Source organism: Haliotis asinina, chromosome 6 (assembly GCF_037392515.1).
Source record: "Haliotis asinina isolate JCU_RB_2024 chromosome 6, JCU_Hal_asi_v2, whole genome shotgun sequence".
NCBI classification, from domain to species: Eukaryota; Metazoa; Mollusca; class Gastropoda; order Lepetellida; family Haliotidae; genus Haliotis; species Haliotis asinina.
In genome coordinates, this window is record NC_090285.1 from 53,955,827 (window position 1) to 53,973,512 (window position 17,686).

The following is a 17,686-nucleotide window of genomic DNA, read 5'->3' on the forward strand; positions in this document are numbered from 1 at the left end:
AACGTTTTGCATATACACAAAAGTAAATTTAATGCACATATGTGAAAATACAGTAAGTGGTTTTTTTATGGCGAGACAAAAATATCCCATGCTTGACTTCGCGTTTGTTGAACATGGCTTGAACGTATTAAGCCCACCCCGACATATGGATTTTAGATATGTATCTATTTGGTAAACCCCTCACACACAGGCATGATCGATTATGACAATTTAGCCAAGAAACATTTGCTGATTGAATAAAGAAACATGCAACTTATAGATACCAGCTTCTTGAATCATGAGCAAACGATCATCTGGGTCAATATGAGATTTGACCAGTGAAGGTCCGGGGTAGAATAGGCATTCAACAAGCCATGCTTGCCATTCGACTATGTTTGTCGTAAGAGCCGACTAACGGCATCGGGTGGCCAGGCTCGCTGACTTGGTTGGCACATGTCATCGGTTCCCAATTGTGCCGATCAATGCTCATGCTGTTGATCACTGGACTGCCTAGTCCAGACTCGATTATTTACAGACCGTCGCCATATAGCTGGAATATTGCTGCGTGCGGCGTAAAGCTATACTCACTCAGTATGAGGTTCGAACTGTACTGTCACTACTTTCTGGTAGGTTTCTGCCACTTTTGGTGCTACGAATAGAACAAATGCAGGGGTGAAACAAGCTTGAAATGGGACGTTCCAGTCTAACCTTACTTAGTACCTGCTTCAGTGCATTTTAGGATACATCAAATATGTTTTATGGATTATTTGCAGAGCTGAAACTAGCTAACAAACACAATGGTTTCACATTCATTATGGAAACTACATGTCACCTCACATCCTAATTGCTCGTTTTGCGTATATCCTCAAATCGGAGCCTTATATTTCCCGCTGCTGCCTTAATTATTATCTTAAACCTAAACCATTTCTGAATAAGTGTCTATCAAACGTTAATTTAAGAAAAAAAACACGGGCCATTGTGTTTTATTACGAACCTGTATAGTTAGATTACAGTATTCAGGTGAATCAACAGGTGTAATGATATGCATTAAAGTATTAGATCAATTTTATTTTCTAATATGCAAGTTTATTCATATTGTTAAGTAGTATACTATTCCTTTAAGTTCCAGATGTAAATAACTTATTAATCATGCGGGTTTGCCATTATGATTCCATATGTTTGATTAAATTTAGTTCCAAAAACAAACGCATGTAACAGCTAGCGGGGCATTCTCATTTATAAGCCAGATGTAACGGCATGTTTACCTGTCAAATTACTCTTATATAAGAACATACGTTCAAACACAGATGTAAACACGTGAGTACGTCTGTGGTGTAAATTAAATATTTGGTGCACCGTGCATATTATGTAAGATGCCGACTGTGTATACATATCATTTAAATGCATTTGTTTACAAATCCACTTTTGACATGAAGGCGGTGCCCGAACAAACTTCCATCCAATCAGATGGATACAACTGGCGAGAGCCCGTCGTGGCCGATACACGTCATTCAACATCAATACATATAACAAAATAATTACATATATATTAGAACCATTAGCCATATGTGTTACATGTGCTAGTCGGCACTTTTTATTTTGACTTATTTTTCTGATGCAAGATAATATTATCTACCAATCAGAGCCGTCACTGCCGTTTCTCGCTGGAGGAACTTCCGGTACAGTCACGCAGCGGAAGCCGGTTTTCGGGATCAGCTTGGAGAGCGGACTATGTTACTTGCATCAGTTCCTTAACACAGTAAAATGTTAAGGACAGTGTTACTGCAGTTGATACACTGCTTGTTGGGACTTGGCGTATTTTTGCGACAGATCATTTTCCAATTTCCTCTTGCCTACAGCGTGTTGGGGAAGAAAACTGCTATCACGAAAATAAGATCTGATGCTAAAAGTTTGAAGAAATTACCTCTCCACGTGGGAGTTGTAGTCGTTGAAAATGAATATTCTTACTCCGATCTTGCCAACATTATTGTTTGGTCGGTGGCATTTGGTATCTCCTATATAAGTGTATATGATATAAATGGTAAGTATGAACCTGATATTTTTCTGACCGTCTGTTGTCCTTTCCTAAGATTTTGCGTGTATCGATATGTGTCACATGGACAGACGATAGTGACAGTTATTGATAAACGATTTCTCAGAGTCGCCCACATTGTTTATTTAGACACCCGTGACCCCTGTCTAGCTAACAAGTAAATCTTATGAATGATCAAAGTAATTTGGGGTCTTTATTGATTTATCAGTCACTCATTAAGTGCCTGTTGCACATATCTATTATTTCTCGGTCAGCAAACATACTGGTCCTACATGCTGTGTTAGCATGCACCTCTCTTCTGGGTGGCAGAGTGTATACATGTCTCTCCTTGTTTGATTCTCATGCAGTGATTAAGCTAAATACAAGTTGTTAAAATAATTTGTTGATTTTGTCCCCTTATACTTGATAGGGCGTCCTCCTGTCATTACCAAATTTGAAAAACAAAATTATTTGGAAATGTAAGTCATTGACAAGGTTGACAGTCAGCAGTTGTGAGTGTCCTTTGGAAACACACTGACCTGAAAACCTTCCAAAGACAATTGCATTGCACCATAATCTACCTCCCCTGGCACATGATTGATTTAAATTTGCTTTCAGAGTTGGTTTACTGCTGAAACACTATAAATTATCAATGCTTTATCCACTGGCAGTTATTTTGCTGATAGGTCAGAAGGACATTCTCCTTTCAGCATATTTTATATCATATTCTCAAATGTTAATATATAATCACCAAATTTTGAATTATCAGTAGGACATTTTGGATCTCAGTTATTGCCCTAAAAGAAGAAGTTTAGAAGAAAAATGAGCTGACATATTTATGATTATAATGTACAATAATGATTGTATGATAATTTATATTTCATTTACTTCTAAAAAATTGACTTGCACCTTGACTCACGACTAGGTTGCACTTTGTAATATTGGGGTACACAAGAGCAAGTAACAAAGCATTAAAATGAGCCTAGCATTTTCATGTAAATTCTTTCACATTTCAATTTTGAGTGGATGATAGTTTAAGAATGTACTGTGAAACATCACCAAAAGCAGTAAACCAGGAATTGTGGTCCCAACAGCTGTATGTTGTCTCTACATGTCAGTCCAACATCTTTTATACACATTCTTTGTGTGTGGTTCTTACAGTCTCTGTAGTTGAAACTTGGCAGATTCTGATAACCAAATGTGCAAGGATTATACAGCATATGACATGTTGTACTTGCTATATTATTGTGTACATTGACATCCATTGTTGAAGTTGAAAATGTGCTCTCTTCAACTGATCATAATTGTATATATTCCACTAATAGTTTATTTTCTCTTATTTTCAGGCGAAATAAAAAGAAATAGTTTTTTACTGCAGTCTGAAGTACAGAAGAGTAAAGAGCATATCTTAGCTTCAGATCAGAATAAATTTGATGTTGATTTCCATTCCAAGAACAGCTCAGAGAAAAAAGATGGAGGTGAGATTTACATGAGCTTTACCAGAAGTATTAAATTACTAATTACAGTGATACTTATGATTATTCTACCCCTTCAGGTTTCATCATAAATTGAAACTGAGGCTTTTAGGACCTTTCTTTACCAAAAGAACTAGGGCTGCCACAGTGCAGGGGCCACAGTGTGATACATAAGTGACTCGGTACACAGTCACCCTAGAAGATCTGGGTTAGAATTGTCTTTGTCAAGTCCTGGTGATGTCAAACCACCCTAGACAGCCTAGATTTCTGATGGACGGTCTAAATTAACAGCTAAACAGTCTGATGGTCTGTTAAACATTTTACATGTTCCATACATCTGAGTAAATTTGCCATATCTTGGTCTTGGTAAATCCATTCCGGGCTGGTAACATTTTGGAGTTACCAGCTCTGATGTCTGGATGTAGTTTTGGCATGTGTGATACACTTGTTTAACTTAAAAAGGGTTAATCCACAAGCAGCCCAGTTGCTGGTGCAACAACTCACTCACTTTATAGACTATAGGCCTGCAAAGGTCAGGGGTAGAATGGGCCTTCAACCACCCATGCTTGCCATAACAGACCACTATGCTTGTCGTAAGAGACGACTAACGGGATTGGGTGGTAAGGCTTGCTGACTTGGTTGGCACATGTCATCGGTTCCCAACTGTGCTCTGTGTTCCCAATGGTTTTGAAAATTGCCAGAAACTTATGCCGACAGGGTCTGAAAATTCCTGCTGAACCAGTTTTTATTTGGAGAGAAAGTAATCAGTATTCATAATGAAATACTGTCAATAAATGTGTTACAGGGTGTGCTGTCTGTTGTTTGGGAATATGTTCATTAGACCTACACTAAATAAAATTATTGATTCCATGCTATGTTGAGGCGATCAGAAAATGATTTCAAGTGGTCAAACTACATTCCATAAATGTGTTCAGAATGTCATTAAATAAACTGAATAAACTGACACGATGTTTAATGAAGAAAATTTGCGTGAAGTATATTTGTCACAGGTCATAACACAGCTCGTATTAATACGTCCAGTAAGTTCCACAATTTACACATGGATAGCGATTTCTTGCTTAATGCATTCAAAATACCATTATTTTACCCAAGACGTTCCTCTAAATCTAAATCGTCTAGTTATCATTTACGAGGACATTACTGTAATATGATTGGCTGCCTCTGGTCATGTGCCTGATTTTGGCCAAACACAATCCCTATAGCAGACTGTGTCGAAAACACGACATTACAAACCAATTTTTATCCCAAAAAATCACTTCTTACAACTGTGAAAATACTCTTGGTAGGGGTACACTGATATAGTTGATAATCACAGCTTCTGAATGATACCTGCCATTGAGGGAATTGCCTCGCATGTTATTCATATGAAGCTTTCCACTGGTGTGTCATGTTAGCGAGTGAAATGCTTCTGATAACGGAAAATGGGCGACTATATATACTATTTAAGATATCTTTTTCTGATAATTTTCTGATTACGTAAATATGACAAAATGAAAGAAAAGGCACGGGGCTGTTATGACATATCACAATTGGAAAAAACATTGCCATATTTTTCCATACCCTTAACCACTGGATTAGATGTTTGACTTTTATTTTGCATCTTGTTTGTTCCCGAAAAGGACCCTGCCAGTGTACGCTGTTCATTTTTAAGCCATTTGAAGCCATTTTTTTCACTAAGCACGCAATGATTACCACGTGCTATGACTATAAATACATAACAGGGCATGGCAGTGTGCGACTGTCTGTATCAACCAATCACATGGCATGGCTTGATCTGCGTACACACAGTGTGCTAAAGTCTATATCTAGATATACCAAGACATTGTTTTTAACTGCACTTATTATAAATTTACCAGTAAAAGGCAATTCAATGAAATGAAAAATTTACCGGCATCAGCTACCAACGGCAGTTGAAAATACTGGATCATCCCAATTGTTAAGAACCAGTGATTACCGGAGAACGGGAACTCTGTATGCAGATTGATGCTCATGCTGTTGATCACTAGATTGTCTTGTGCAAAACTGGCATATTTACAGACCGTTGCCATATACCTGGAATATTGTTGTGTGCAGTGTAAACCTAGACTATAGAATGCTAATCCCTTAGCCTGTGCAACGATCTGCTAATGGGGTTTTTCGATATCCGCTTCCCCATTTAAATGAGAGCTATTTAACAATGTGGTGTAGGAGGCTTTCTTTCTCTGAAGAACTGACATCATGGCATACAGCTAAAATACTTAGAAGGCTGTTTTAACACCACTCACTCACCCTTGATATGACATGTTTCGACTTGAAATGCTCAATGTGTGACTATATTTTAACTATTAACACTAATGACACTAACAGGGACATGAGAAAGTTTATTAGTCCAAGGCTGCTGTTCCCTTTATAGTGTTACAGACCTTCCATTACACAATCCCACAAGAAAAGATAGAAATGCAGTGGAAGCTGTCAAAACCATCATCTGTCTAATCCAGCAAATTGTCAACATTGGCTTGTGCATTCATCATCAGTTCTACAATCTGGCATATTGTCTAAAACGGATGATTTCTTCAGTCCCAGTTAGTCCCAGATTAGACAGCTTCCACTGTAGTAACTTCTAATGTACGTTTGACAACTTTCATGAATAGTAAATAACTGAACATGTGGAAATGGATAGCTAACATTGGTGTTCAGCAGAGTTGGATTCACTAATCATTGTGGTGAGAGTTGAAAGTGGATGACCTCCATTGCAGTGAATAATCACTTTGAAAAACTAGTAGTCCACCAGACTAGTGCAGTCATGTTTCCATTGCCTGACAAAGTTTTCACAAGCCTTGGGCCTGTGGGCAAGCCTACAGTTTAACCCTGCAGACAGTTTAGTTTATGCTTGTCAACTCCTTGCCTGTCATGATTGGATTTACACCAATGTGGCAAAGTTCTGAGACCTGTATCACTTCAGTCTTTCATACCATGATCTCATGTAATACTGTTAAAAGTGTCAGTATATCCTCCGAACTCATTGCTGGGAAAACAGAATAGGAAAAAAAGCCAATAAAAAAACCCATCCAACTGTCAAGATTCATATTCATGATAACATATGTCATTCAAATTTAAGTAATTATCCATGTCATATTTGACAATGTTCATTGCAGTATGTTTCATCGTGTTCATGTCTACATAAATACTGATATCACATGGGCACATGAGGGACTGTTGGACCTATCTCCACTGCTATAGTATTGCAGTAGTACGCCACACTATTGTGGCAATACTATGAGAGTATTACATTGTACATCAACTGTATTTCTTGATGGGCGTGTGATAAAGTTTGGACTTTTTGACTGATGGCCTCCCAGCTGTTGCAGTGTAGGGTTTATCTTGCTGACAAACAAAATGTAAATTTTCACGCTGTCACTTACTGACATTGTGTTTTCATCAACAACAAAATGTAAATTTAAAACTGCCACCTGCCATATAGAAGTTTTTCATAATTTACCTCTCTTGTATATCAATGTTTAAAACAGGCGATAACTATGATCTTCAGCAAAAGGTCAAATAATGTCCTTTGTTCAGGGGTTAAAAAATCCCATTGCTAGAAGCCCAGGACAAGCCAGTTTTCATCTGACAATCAAATAATGGTATGTTATTTATCCATGGGCTATTAGATAATTTCAGCTTACAGTCTCAAACTAGTTTCTTTTATATTTGAATGAAGTTTGCCCTCTTCTGTACCAGCTGATCTCAGGAAACAAATTAACTTTTTGGTATGTTTTTTTCTCCTGCAATTCAAATGGCTCCTCACCCTTTTCTTAGATTCAATGGAGGTTTATTACTAGGAATACTGTAAAAGGTGGTTCTGTGATTGGCATAATGTGGTCATTGTGCTCTAATGGTATGTTCGCCATTTGTTGTACACAGTTGTGTCCCTTGCTCATGCCAGAGACCTATGATTGCGAGTTTGAACCCTGGTTGTCAGGGTTATCTTTCCAGGTTTCTAGGCACTATACCCACGGGAATGTGTTTCACAAAAGTGTATGTCTAAGATCCGTATTACAGTACTTTGACGCAGGCATGTCATCATAACATGGGTGGTGGAGATGAATGCTGGTTTGATCCCAGACATTGGTATAATGTGTCAAATCATTTCAGGTGTCTCCATTTTGTTTAGAATATTGCTAAACGTGTTGTAAAACTAAACTTACTCGCGCTTGATAACATGTCAATACTGTTCAAAATGACATAAAACCCAACTAGTCGTATTCAGTTGCTGTTCATGCTTTGAGTCACTGTTTGGCATATCTCAACCTGATTATTTACAGGCTGTTTCATATATGATTTAAATACTTGTCCCTGCTTGTCCATAACGTAAGATTCATGGAAACACCCAAATTTTGATAGGGCTTAAGTAAGAGCTTTCAAATATTCTGCTCTTCTAACTGCATTATCACTGTAGCTTTAAGTGATAGTGTTATTATGTTGAAGAAGATAAATGAGCATCCATCAACAAATTAGTAAAATCAATAACAGTGCATATTCAGTTTCCAGTATTTGCAGCTGTGTCTGTCTCTTTCAGGCTGTTCAAATATCAAGCAGATACGAGTGCGGCTTCTCTCCCTCAATGATGGTCGACAGAACCTGGTTGAGATGACACAGTCTCTTAGTAAACTAGTGGCAGGGCACCAGTACCGATTGGAAGACATTGTGCCTAGTACTGTGGATGCATTGCTACAAGGTAAGGGACTTTGCTTCAGGTTTAATATATACTGAGACCAATTTCTGTTGTTTTAATACTTTTATGATCAATCACATTCCTCGGTGTGAAGAGTAAAAATAGAACAATGTTACAAGATAGTTTCTCAAACAACAGTTTCTGTGATTGTTAAATTTCAGATACTGTTGGGTACAGAGGACTATGTGTATTATTTATGTTTTGCACACTTGTCCCTATTTCAAGTTATTTAATCATTCATCATTCTCATTTTAACCAAAATAGGCTGGATGTGGTGAGGAGATGGTAAGTGACAACATGCATGTTTTTGTTCCAGATGCCCACAAGTTTCCTGATCCAGACCTGGTGTTAAGATGTGGGCCAGTAGATTCACTCTTGGGATATTTACCATGGGAAATCCGGCTTAGTGAAATATTGTAAGTCCATGATGGTTTAATCACAGGTTGTAATTGCTTATATCATCAGTTCAGGAACACCTAACTCTACTTGTTAATGTTATAGCAAGACCTGTGATGGTAGAATAGGCCTTCAGCAACCTGTGCTTGCCATAAAAGGCGACTAGGTTTGTCATAAGAGGCGACAAAGGGGATCTAGTGGTCAGGCTTGCTAACTTGGCTGACACATGTCAACAGTTCCCAATTGTGCAGATGGATGCTCATGGTCACAGGATTGTCTGGTCCAGACTCAATTATTTACAGACCGCCGTCATTTGGAATATTGCTGAGTGTGGCATAAAACTAAACTCAATAATGTTATAGCAGACACCTTTCACTCTTTCACGGGGACATTTAAAACTGAGAATGGAGAACTTTCCACATTTCCAAAGACTCAGTGTCTCTGGATAATTTTGGGAATCATGTTTTTTCATGATGAGCATGATGTATGCAAATATGCAAAATCATCCATACTCACAGAGCTAACATTGTACCTGTCCATGCTGCCAGTGAGGTTTTAGAAGGTTAGTAGTCCAAACAGTATCTTTCCCCTCTAGGGGTTGCGATAGCTTAGTGGTTAAAGCGTTCGCTCTTCATGCTGAAGACCAGTGTTTCGATTCCCCACATGGGTACAAAGTGTGAAGCCCATATCTGGTGTCCTCTGCCATGATATTGCTGGAATATTTATAGAAGTGATGTTAAACTAAACTCATACATTTACCATCTATGTACCCAGGTTTGAACTGACATACCATTGTGTGGAATATATAAAAATACCCTTTAAAGAGTGTCACTGATCCTTGTTAACCAGGATGTGTCCATGTTTCAGATCTATATCATCACATTGGAACATCAGCTACAAGACTTACCTGTCGCTGGTATCAGCATATGGGGACACAACACAGCGGTTCGGGAAATAGCTCCGCCGTCCTTCATCCTCCTCCACAGCTCAGCATGACACTCACTCACTCACTCACTCACTCACTAGTCTCCTGTAGAAGTAGGTGGGACCTGGCGTACAGCTCCTTGTGTTGACAATGTACCCAGAGTCAACCAACAGCTGATTCCTGCATCATGTAGATGTCATACTTTGGATTATCATCGTTTAGTTTAGTCAAGAAATTGAAATGCTGATTTGATGCCCCAAAATTGCTTTCATTTGTTCTCATGTTAAAGAAATGTTCTCCACATGTATCAGTACTTTACACAGTGATAGTTTTCTTTAATGGAAAAATGCAAGGGGATGTGCTAGGTTTGTTTAGACCGTTACGTTACACGATTTTATCAGTTAATGAGATAAACTGTGTAATAATTGATTAAAAGAGATAAACTGTGTAGTAATTGACTGAAGCCCTTGACATGACAAAGATTTAGAAAATTTAGTCCAGCTGTCATAAATTAGCACAAAGCGCATTTTCCATCAGAGTGACAGCTGGAGACATTGCGTGGATCCAGGTGAAGTGCTAAGTCCTGTAACTGTCTGTTGACTGAATCGACAAACACTAGGGTGGTTCTTCCTTTCAGTTTATGCTAACTAAAACATGCTAATACATGTAATTAGGTATTAACTAAGGTAACATTTCATAGTTGTTATGTTTCTATTTTTCAAATTTTATTCCTTGTTCAATACTGTAGAAAATATCCCAGAAGTACTTCTACATTTGAAATTAAGAAAAAAAAGCAAAACAGATTTTTTTATGCCATGTGGCTTTGTGCAATGTGTATCAGTCCACAGTGATCTATGTATCTACTTACAAGTGTACATAACTGACGTGTGGTTGATTTTGGATGGTTGGCCCAGCAAGTGACTTATTTGCCTGTTTCTGCTGAAGACACAGGTTTGATTCTGAACATAGCTACAGTGTGTGAAGATCATTGGCCGTGTCTCCTGTCTTGGTATTGTGAAATACTTCTTGTATGTACCCAACTCCACTCAACCATATGCAGACTGACACAACTTTAAGTTTTCTTTGGTGAATGATACAGGCGATGTTTTAATGGAATTAATGACATTTAAGCCTAAAGAGAGAGCCTAATAGTTGATAACAGAGAAATGGAATTTTGCTCCTCTTAGCCCTGTACTCTTATGATTAAGCAACATGCAGCAGTTTTTGAGGAAAACGTTTTCACAATGTATAAAATATTTAGGTATTTCAGGTCAACACTAATGCTTTCCCTCTAGCGTAAATGTGGATGAGCACACTCCCAGTAACTGATATTTCCCATCATCTCTGTTGATGACGAGTGGACATTTTCTTCAGAAGTCAGACAGACCAAGAGAAATGAAGATCTGTCCTGTCTTATTTTGTGCTGATGATGCATAAACGTCAAACATTATGATGTGAGTTTACATTTATCAAATAGTGTTTACGGAATTAAATGAATCAAATGTTAATAATCATTTATCCAAGCGTTCTTCCCGTTGCATATCATTGATGTTGGCCCACGCTACTGGCCTAAGATTTATGATATAATCTCATCCATGAGTTCCTGTATATTTGTTGGATATCTGAATTTTGAGAATGTGAGAGCCTGTTCTTCCATCATGTTAGTAGTCATCATGAACAAGTTTTGTTTGTTTTAGATATCAGGTTTGACTTATTTCCAGTGTTCATCATTAAAATTCAGGTTTATATGCAAAGCTGTTCAGACCCTCACCTGTATGTCTTGACTCATCTCCTTTCGCCATCCGTGGCTTACACAGTACTGTTATACAGCCTTCCACTGTACACAACTGTTTCCCTTTTCTGTGCAAGGATCTGCTATTTGTTGAACTGATAGTTCTATGCCTTAATTTTGAACAATGGTTTGTTAGCGTACTGTGTCAGACACAAGTAACAGAACACAAGCCTGAGATTTTTTTAGAACAATGTTAAACCTTCTGTCATGCCACAGGTATTGCAGGTCAGTTTATACACAAATTGTCTTCAGGGGATCACCACAAAGCCCTGTAGGGGGCACATCCAGTCAAGTTGTTTAAGGCACTGCAGTTCATGCCACAGATTCGGGGAAATCTGTCATTGTATGCTCAAATCTTGGTTCGTTCCAGCTCTGACAGCATCTTGCCCATGAACCTGGCTTCTGCAAGTGGGGAAAGTCTGAGATCTGGATCACTGTTGCTTTTCCTCTGATTGAGCCAACCCATCGCAATGTTACTGGAATGCGTTCAAAGTAGCGTTAAACCCCATGCTCTCATTTCCTTAGCTTGATTTATCGTACAATATCATGAAAATGAAACGTCATCTTTTGTATATATTAAAATTGCTAAGGATTTTTTCATGAGCAAATATGGCAGATAACTGGGTATTTTCTTCACAGATTGTGTAATATATATGAATTCAAGCAATAATGCAGTGGGGAATAGCAGCAAGATGGTTGACAGGATTTGTTCAGTGTGTTACTATATTCAAGTGTCTGTCTCATATTCTGAATCTTGTCTACCTATCCCCTCAATGTTAAACATGTTAACTGGGAGCAAACCAGATTTACGGTACAAAGGCTTTGTTGATGTGACTGACATATCTGAAAAAATAAATTTGCGTCATGATTCAGTAAATATACAAACACGCCTGCCTATCAGGAACTACTTTCAAGCCCCATGCATTAGTGTAAAGATATCTTCCTCCAGCCATTGACTAACATTCCTAATATGCTCAGATATGGGTTTCGCCTAGACATTTTGACAGGCTGGCATCAGTTTATTTGCCACTATGTTATGTATTGCTTGCTTCACTCATTTTTGTTATTTCTAAAGTTATGTCACTTCAACATTCAGTGATAATGATCATATTGTTGCATATAGAAATGCACTCTTCTAATCTTAATGCACCTGGTGTGCACAATATGACTCTTGAAACACTCCCAGTGTAGCAGAAATTTGTAGTAGCCATAGTAACTCACACCACATGGGGCTGGAGTATGAATGTTCAGTTATAAGTAGGTTTGTAACCAAGTACCCATAGGGACCAAATATGTAATATTTATCAGGGCAGGTGATTGCAATTTTGATCAGAGAAGGATAATTAACTGTGTTTGGGACCAGATGGATTCCATGTACCCACTGAGCAATTACTTTGGGGGGTTTGGGTTGGAGTGTAAAACAAAGTTAAAATAATAGTCCCTGGATAACTTGTACTGTATTACACACTCAGCATGATCCATATGGCTCCTTTAAGGATATCATAAGGGCACTGTTATTTTTCAGGGCATTATCATTTACAGAAGCCTGAGGTCTTCATTAACTGCCCATACGTGTGAATATGATGATATATACTCCAGGTGTGATGGTATTGAACTGGGTTGACTTGGTACGGGGCACCACAGGGTCTGTAGTTTGAGGTGAAATAATTAATTTGATAACTGACGAAGATAATTGATTTCATAGACTGTACCATGTGTCTTCGTTGAAAATGATTTCAAACCCAGTGGGAAATGGTGTTCATTGGAATCGACGAAATATTTCAACCACGGGGTTGTGTGAGCTTCAGTATCTAAAAAGTTTACATTCAGCTTAATTCTGTGTCCTTGTGGTCATTAAGCGGTATAGAAAGGAAGTGACATTACGGAACCTTTTGTTTCTTAGCTTTTGTCTTTTCCATGGTGATGTAAGGTCTGGGGAGAGAATAGGCCTTCGGCAACCCATGCTTGCAATGAAAGGCGACTGTGCTTGTTGTAAGAGACGACTAACGGGATCAGATGGTCAGGATCGCTGACACATTTCATTAGTTCCTAATTGCACATGTTGATGCTTATGATGTTGATCACTGGATTGTCAGGTCCAGACTTGATTATTTACAGACTGCCGCCATATACCTGGAATATTGCTGAGTGCAGCGTAAAATCACCAGGTGCATTAATGTTAGCAGGTGTTTATTGTATTGTGCTGGATGGAGATGCTTAGCAAAAGCTTGGTGCTCAGAGAATGTACTATATCATGATTTCCTCTCGGTGTGTTTTCTTCAGCTGTATGAATCCACATATTTGACAATGATAAATCATAAAGAAATCAATCATCATTGTGCCATTTCTTCATTCTGTTGTATAGAGGCAGTGGGGTAGCCAAGTGGTTAAAACATTTGCTTGTCACACTGAAGACCTGGGTTCAATTCCCCATATGGGTGCAGTGTGGGAAGCCCATTTGTAGTGTCTCCTCTGGTGATATTGTTACTAAAAGTGATTACAAGCTAGACTCTCTCACTCATTCTTGTATAATACATACTCTTGATTCATTCCCCATTCTCTTCTCTGTCACTGTCTTACCACACAACTTCTATGGGAATATGGGCATAGTGGATAAAATGTGGTTAGATGGCTAATTTAAACATTGTGTAATTTGATTAGTGGGAATATGTAAGCATTGTGCATATTGATTGGATGGCTGATTTAAGCACCATTAATTTGAACAGATGGTTGATTTGAGCACTGTGTAAGTTGATTGGATGGCGGATTTGAGCACTGTGTAAGTTGACCAGATGGCCGATTTGAGCACCATTAATTTGATTGGTTGGCTAAATCAAGCACTGTGTAAATTGCTTGGGTGTCTGATTTATAAATATATCATGCAAGTTTATTCAAAACTCAACATGAAGTTGTTACAGCAAATGGTCCAGTGCTCCATTCCTCAGTGTGATCGCAATGCAATGTCAGTAGTGCTATGATCGCTTTGTGAGGATCAAACATCATGTGAATCAATGAAGCTTCGTATTTATCATTTTATGAGCCTTCTGTATCATTTTCAAAGGACACAATGTACAATGTATATAAAACTGTTCAGTAAGCTTTCATCATCATACATCAGTGTCTTGAGATTAGCTGTACATGCTTTCTGAAGATATTTTATGATTAATTTTCATAGATCGTCATCATTTCATATGAACATACATTAATCACTTAGTATAAACATGACCCAATGTCATCAAACGTGAACTGTGGCAAAAGGTTTGGTGAAGCATGATTAGCTGTTAGTCCCGTGTTCCATGTGACTGAGGGCTTGTACTGATGTTGGTCATCAGGCTCACTGACTTAGTTGATACATGTCATCGTATCCCAATTGTGTAGTTCAATGCTCATGATGTTGATCAATGCATTGTCTAGTCAACACCTGATGATAATATATACACTGCTGCCACGTGGCTAGAATGATTATTGAATGCGGCGTTAAACAAGAAACACAGATGACATCCTTTGGAATTGTTTTGATGTCATAACATATGCATTGTGGTTGTATTCATATTCAGTATGAAGTCAGAATGTACAAGTACATGTGTTAGTGAAATCATGGCATTACATTGTTTGTCAGTTACTACTACTCCCCTGTCTTTTTGCTGACAGTTCAACCTTTGCCCTCGGAAGTATTCACTTCCTCCTTCAAGCAGGACATGCACTATGATGAAAGTAGGTATCCTCTAAATGAGATTGAATTTTGTTTCCTTCGGATGATCAGGGACTGTATTCATGTGTAATATATATATATTTATATCTGTTTATCATCCCTCTTAAGTAAATAATTCTGTGTAACAGATTTAACTGAAAGGTAGGGGTGGGAAATATGTCTGAGAAGTACTCATTCTACTTAAGTATTGTTTGCAGTGCTTTTCTTAGTTACAACACAGAGTTTTTAAAAGCAGTTGATCAAGGTACTGAAATAATTAGGACAAACTCATCTGCAAGATCCAGTTTGAGCAAGGCGGTTGATCTGTGTTACTTCACTATTGACAAGGATGTTTTTAGATTTCCATGATGCACAAAATTGATTCTCGTATTACGTGAATGTTAAAGGAGAATGATATCTCATTAGTGCTTTTATGATAGGATTACTTCAATTTAGTCTACTTGGAACACCCAAAACTGGGGGCATTTTCTTTCATAAACTATTTAACACTTAAACTTTGAACTCTGACCCAGTCATGTGTAACACGAATGAGACAGATTCATTCGACACACTTGACTTCTTTGACAATGGAAGCTTTTGAAGTTCTTCCTAATATTATAGATGATGTAGTCTGCCATAGCCCCTGAAACAAATCCACTATAGATCATGCTCGTCCTGTTCATACATGAAGAAAGTGTCAGGTCCCCTAAGAAAGTTTAAGATTTTCATTGTTTTTGTTAAATATTTTTATTTTGTAGTCTAATGCTCTGCTGGCCATGAAAGCTCATGTTGCATATATCAAGCTGTTCTGGTTGTGAAAATCCAGATCATACTAGAATTTCATCAATAGGATCTATAGATTAGCCATGTAACAGAGTAGAGTGTGTGTACATGGAGAAGAGCATACAGTTGTATATACAAGGTGTAAATAGTACATAGAGTTATAGTCTAGCAAGAGGGAAATGCTTGAGCAGGTTGGCCCTATGTAAAGCTGTCTTAAACATTCTCTATAACATGACTTCTTGTTCTACCAAATATGCTGGGAAAAGTGAGCAAATATGTTTTGTTAATTTATTAATTTGCTTGATAAAAGTGGTTAATATTTGTATTTATAAATAAAATTGTTATATTTTGGTATTTGCAGTATGTTGTGTCTAAATACAACTATTTTGAATTCTGCATAACTGTTAATAGTATTTATACTTGTTCATCCGCATGCAACAGAGATATTTGTGGTGAAAGTTTTCATGATGCACAATGAGAAAGTTTGTGTTTTTTAGGCCTTCTTTCATAATAACCCTGTAGGAGTTGATGCTGGCGATATGGGATGAGAGAGACATGGGTCAATAATTCTCCAGGATATCTTGGTGAGAGCTAAATTATTTTGTGAGTGTCTTGTATGAATTGTTTGTAACTGTTAAATTTGTGAGATGAATGTTCATGAAATGTAGGTGTATCATTTCATCAAATTTGTATTTGATAGAGAAATGCCAAATAAAACAGGACATATTTTATGTTGTATTTGTTCATTTGTCATTATTGCTGAGTGAGTGAGTTGGGTTTTTATGCTGCTTTTAGCAATATGTCATCAATATAATGACAGGGTCACCTGACATGGACTTCGCACATTGTATCCTTGGGCATGACAAGTGAAAGCTTTAAGCTTTGTGCTACCTCATGCAAACCTTTTTCACTTTCTACATTGGAATTGAAAATATTGTTTTGCCAAGCCATTAACAGTAAATTACATTATGACCACGCATTTTAAACTTCAAATTGTAGTTATGAAAATGGTCATTAATAAATGATTTACGTACAGTGAATGTTAGTAGTTTGGATTTTAATGAAATCAACAGTTTGATTCAAAACAGTTTTGTTGAAAATAATTAAAATAATATTAAAGTAAACACTTCATGAAAATTTCGAGTTTGAAGTGGCAGCCTATGCTTGAGGTAGAGAACATAATGAACATTTGTCTAGTTTGTTCACATGGAACTCGTGAATCACTGTTCATGTCCATCTAGTGTCCTTCTATTTGACCCGTGAAGGTCCCGGGGTAGAATAGGCCTTCAGCAACCCATGCTTGCCATAAACGGCGACTATGCTTGTCGTAAGAGGCGACTAACGAGATCGGGTGGTAAGGCTCGCTGACTTGGTTGGCACATGTCATCGGTTCCCAATTGCGCAGATTGATGCTCATGATGTTGATCACAGGATTGTCTGATCCCGACTCGATTATTTACAGACTGCCACCGTATAGCTGGAATATTGCGACGTAACACTACTCCCAGTGTAGCAGAAATTTGTAGTAGCCATAGTAACTCACACCACACGGGGCTGGAGTATGAATGTTCAGTTACAAGTAGGTTTGTTACCAAGTACCCATAGGGACCAAATATGTAATATTTATCAGGGCAGGTGATTGCGATTTTGATCAGAGAAGGATAATTAACTGTGTTTGGGACCAGATGGATTCCATGTACCCACTGAGCAATTACTTTGGAGGGTTTGGGTTGGAGTGTAAAACAAAGTTAAAATAATAGTCCCTGGATAACTTGTACTGTATTACACACTCAGCATGATCCATATGGCTCCTTTAAGGATATCATAAGGGCAATGTTATTTTTCAGGGCATTATCATTTGCAGAAGCCTGAGGTCTTCAT

General features: G+C 37.9%; 1 protein-coding gene across 1 annotated transcript; it reads left to right on the plus strand.

The window, feature by feature from the left end:
• The first annotated feature begins 1,633 nt into the window (after positions 1–1,633).
• On the plus strand, positions 1,634–12,187 carry LOC137287512 (dehydrodolichyl diphosphate synthase complex subunit Nus1-like). Its single transcript, XM_067819850.1, has 5 exons — positions 1,634–2,020; positions 3,358–3,489; positions 8,063–8,221; positions 8,535–8,634; positions 9,482–12,187. The coding sequence occupies exons 1-5, from the start codon at positions 1,744–1,746 to the stop codon at positions 9,570–9,572; spliced, it is 759 nt and encodes a 252-aa protein (XP_067675951.1). The 5' UTR covers positions 1,634–1,743; the 3' UTR covers positions 9,573–12,187.
• Positions 12,188–17,686: the final 5,499 nt, after the last annotated feature.

Excerpts from the sequence above, each read along its gene's own strand:
- LOC137287512 (XM_067819850.1), top strand. The coding sequence starts at position 1,744 with ATGTTAAGGACAGTGTTACTGCAGTTGATACACTGCTTGTTGGGACTT. Across the intron at positions 2,021-3,357 it reads AAGTGTATATGATATAAATG|GCGAAATAAAAAGAAATAGT; the intron begins GTAAGTATGAAC and ends TCTTATTTTCAG. Across the intron at positions 8,635-9,481 it reads ATCCGGCTTAGTGAAATATT|ATCTATATCATCACATTGGA; the intron begins GTAAGTCCATGA and ends TCCATGTTTCAG.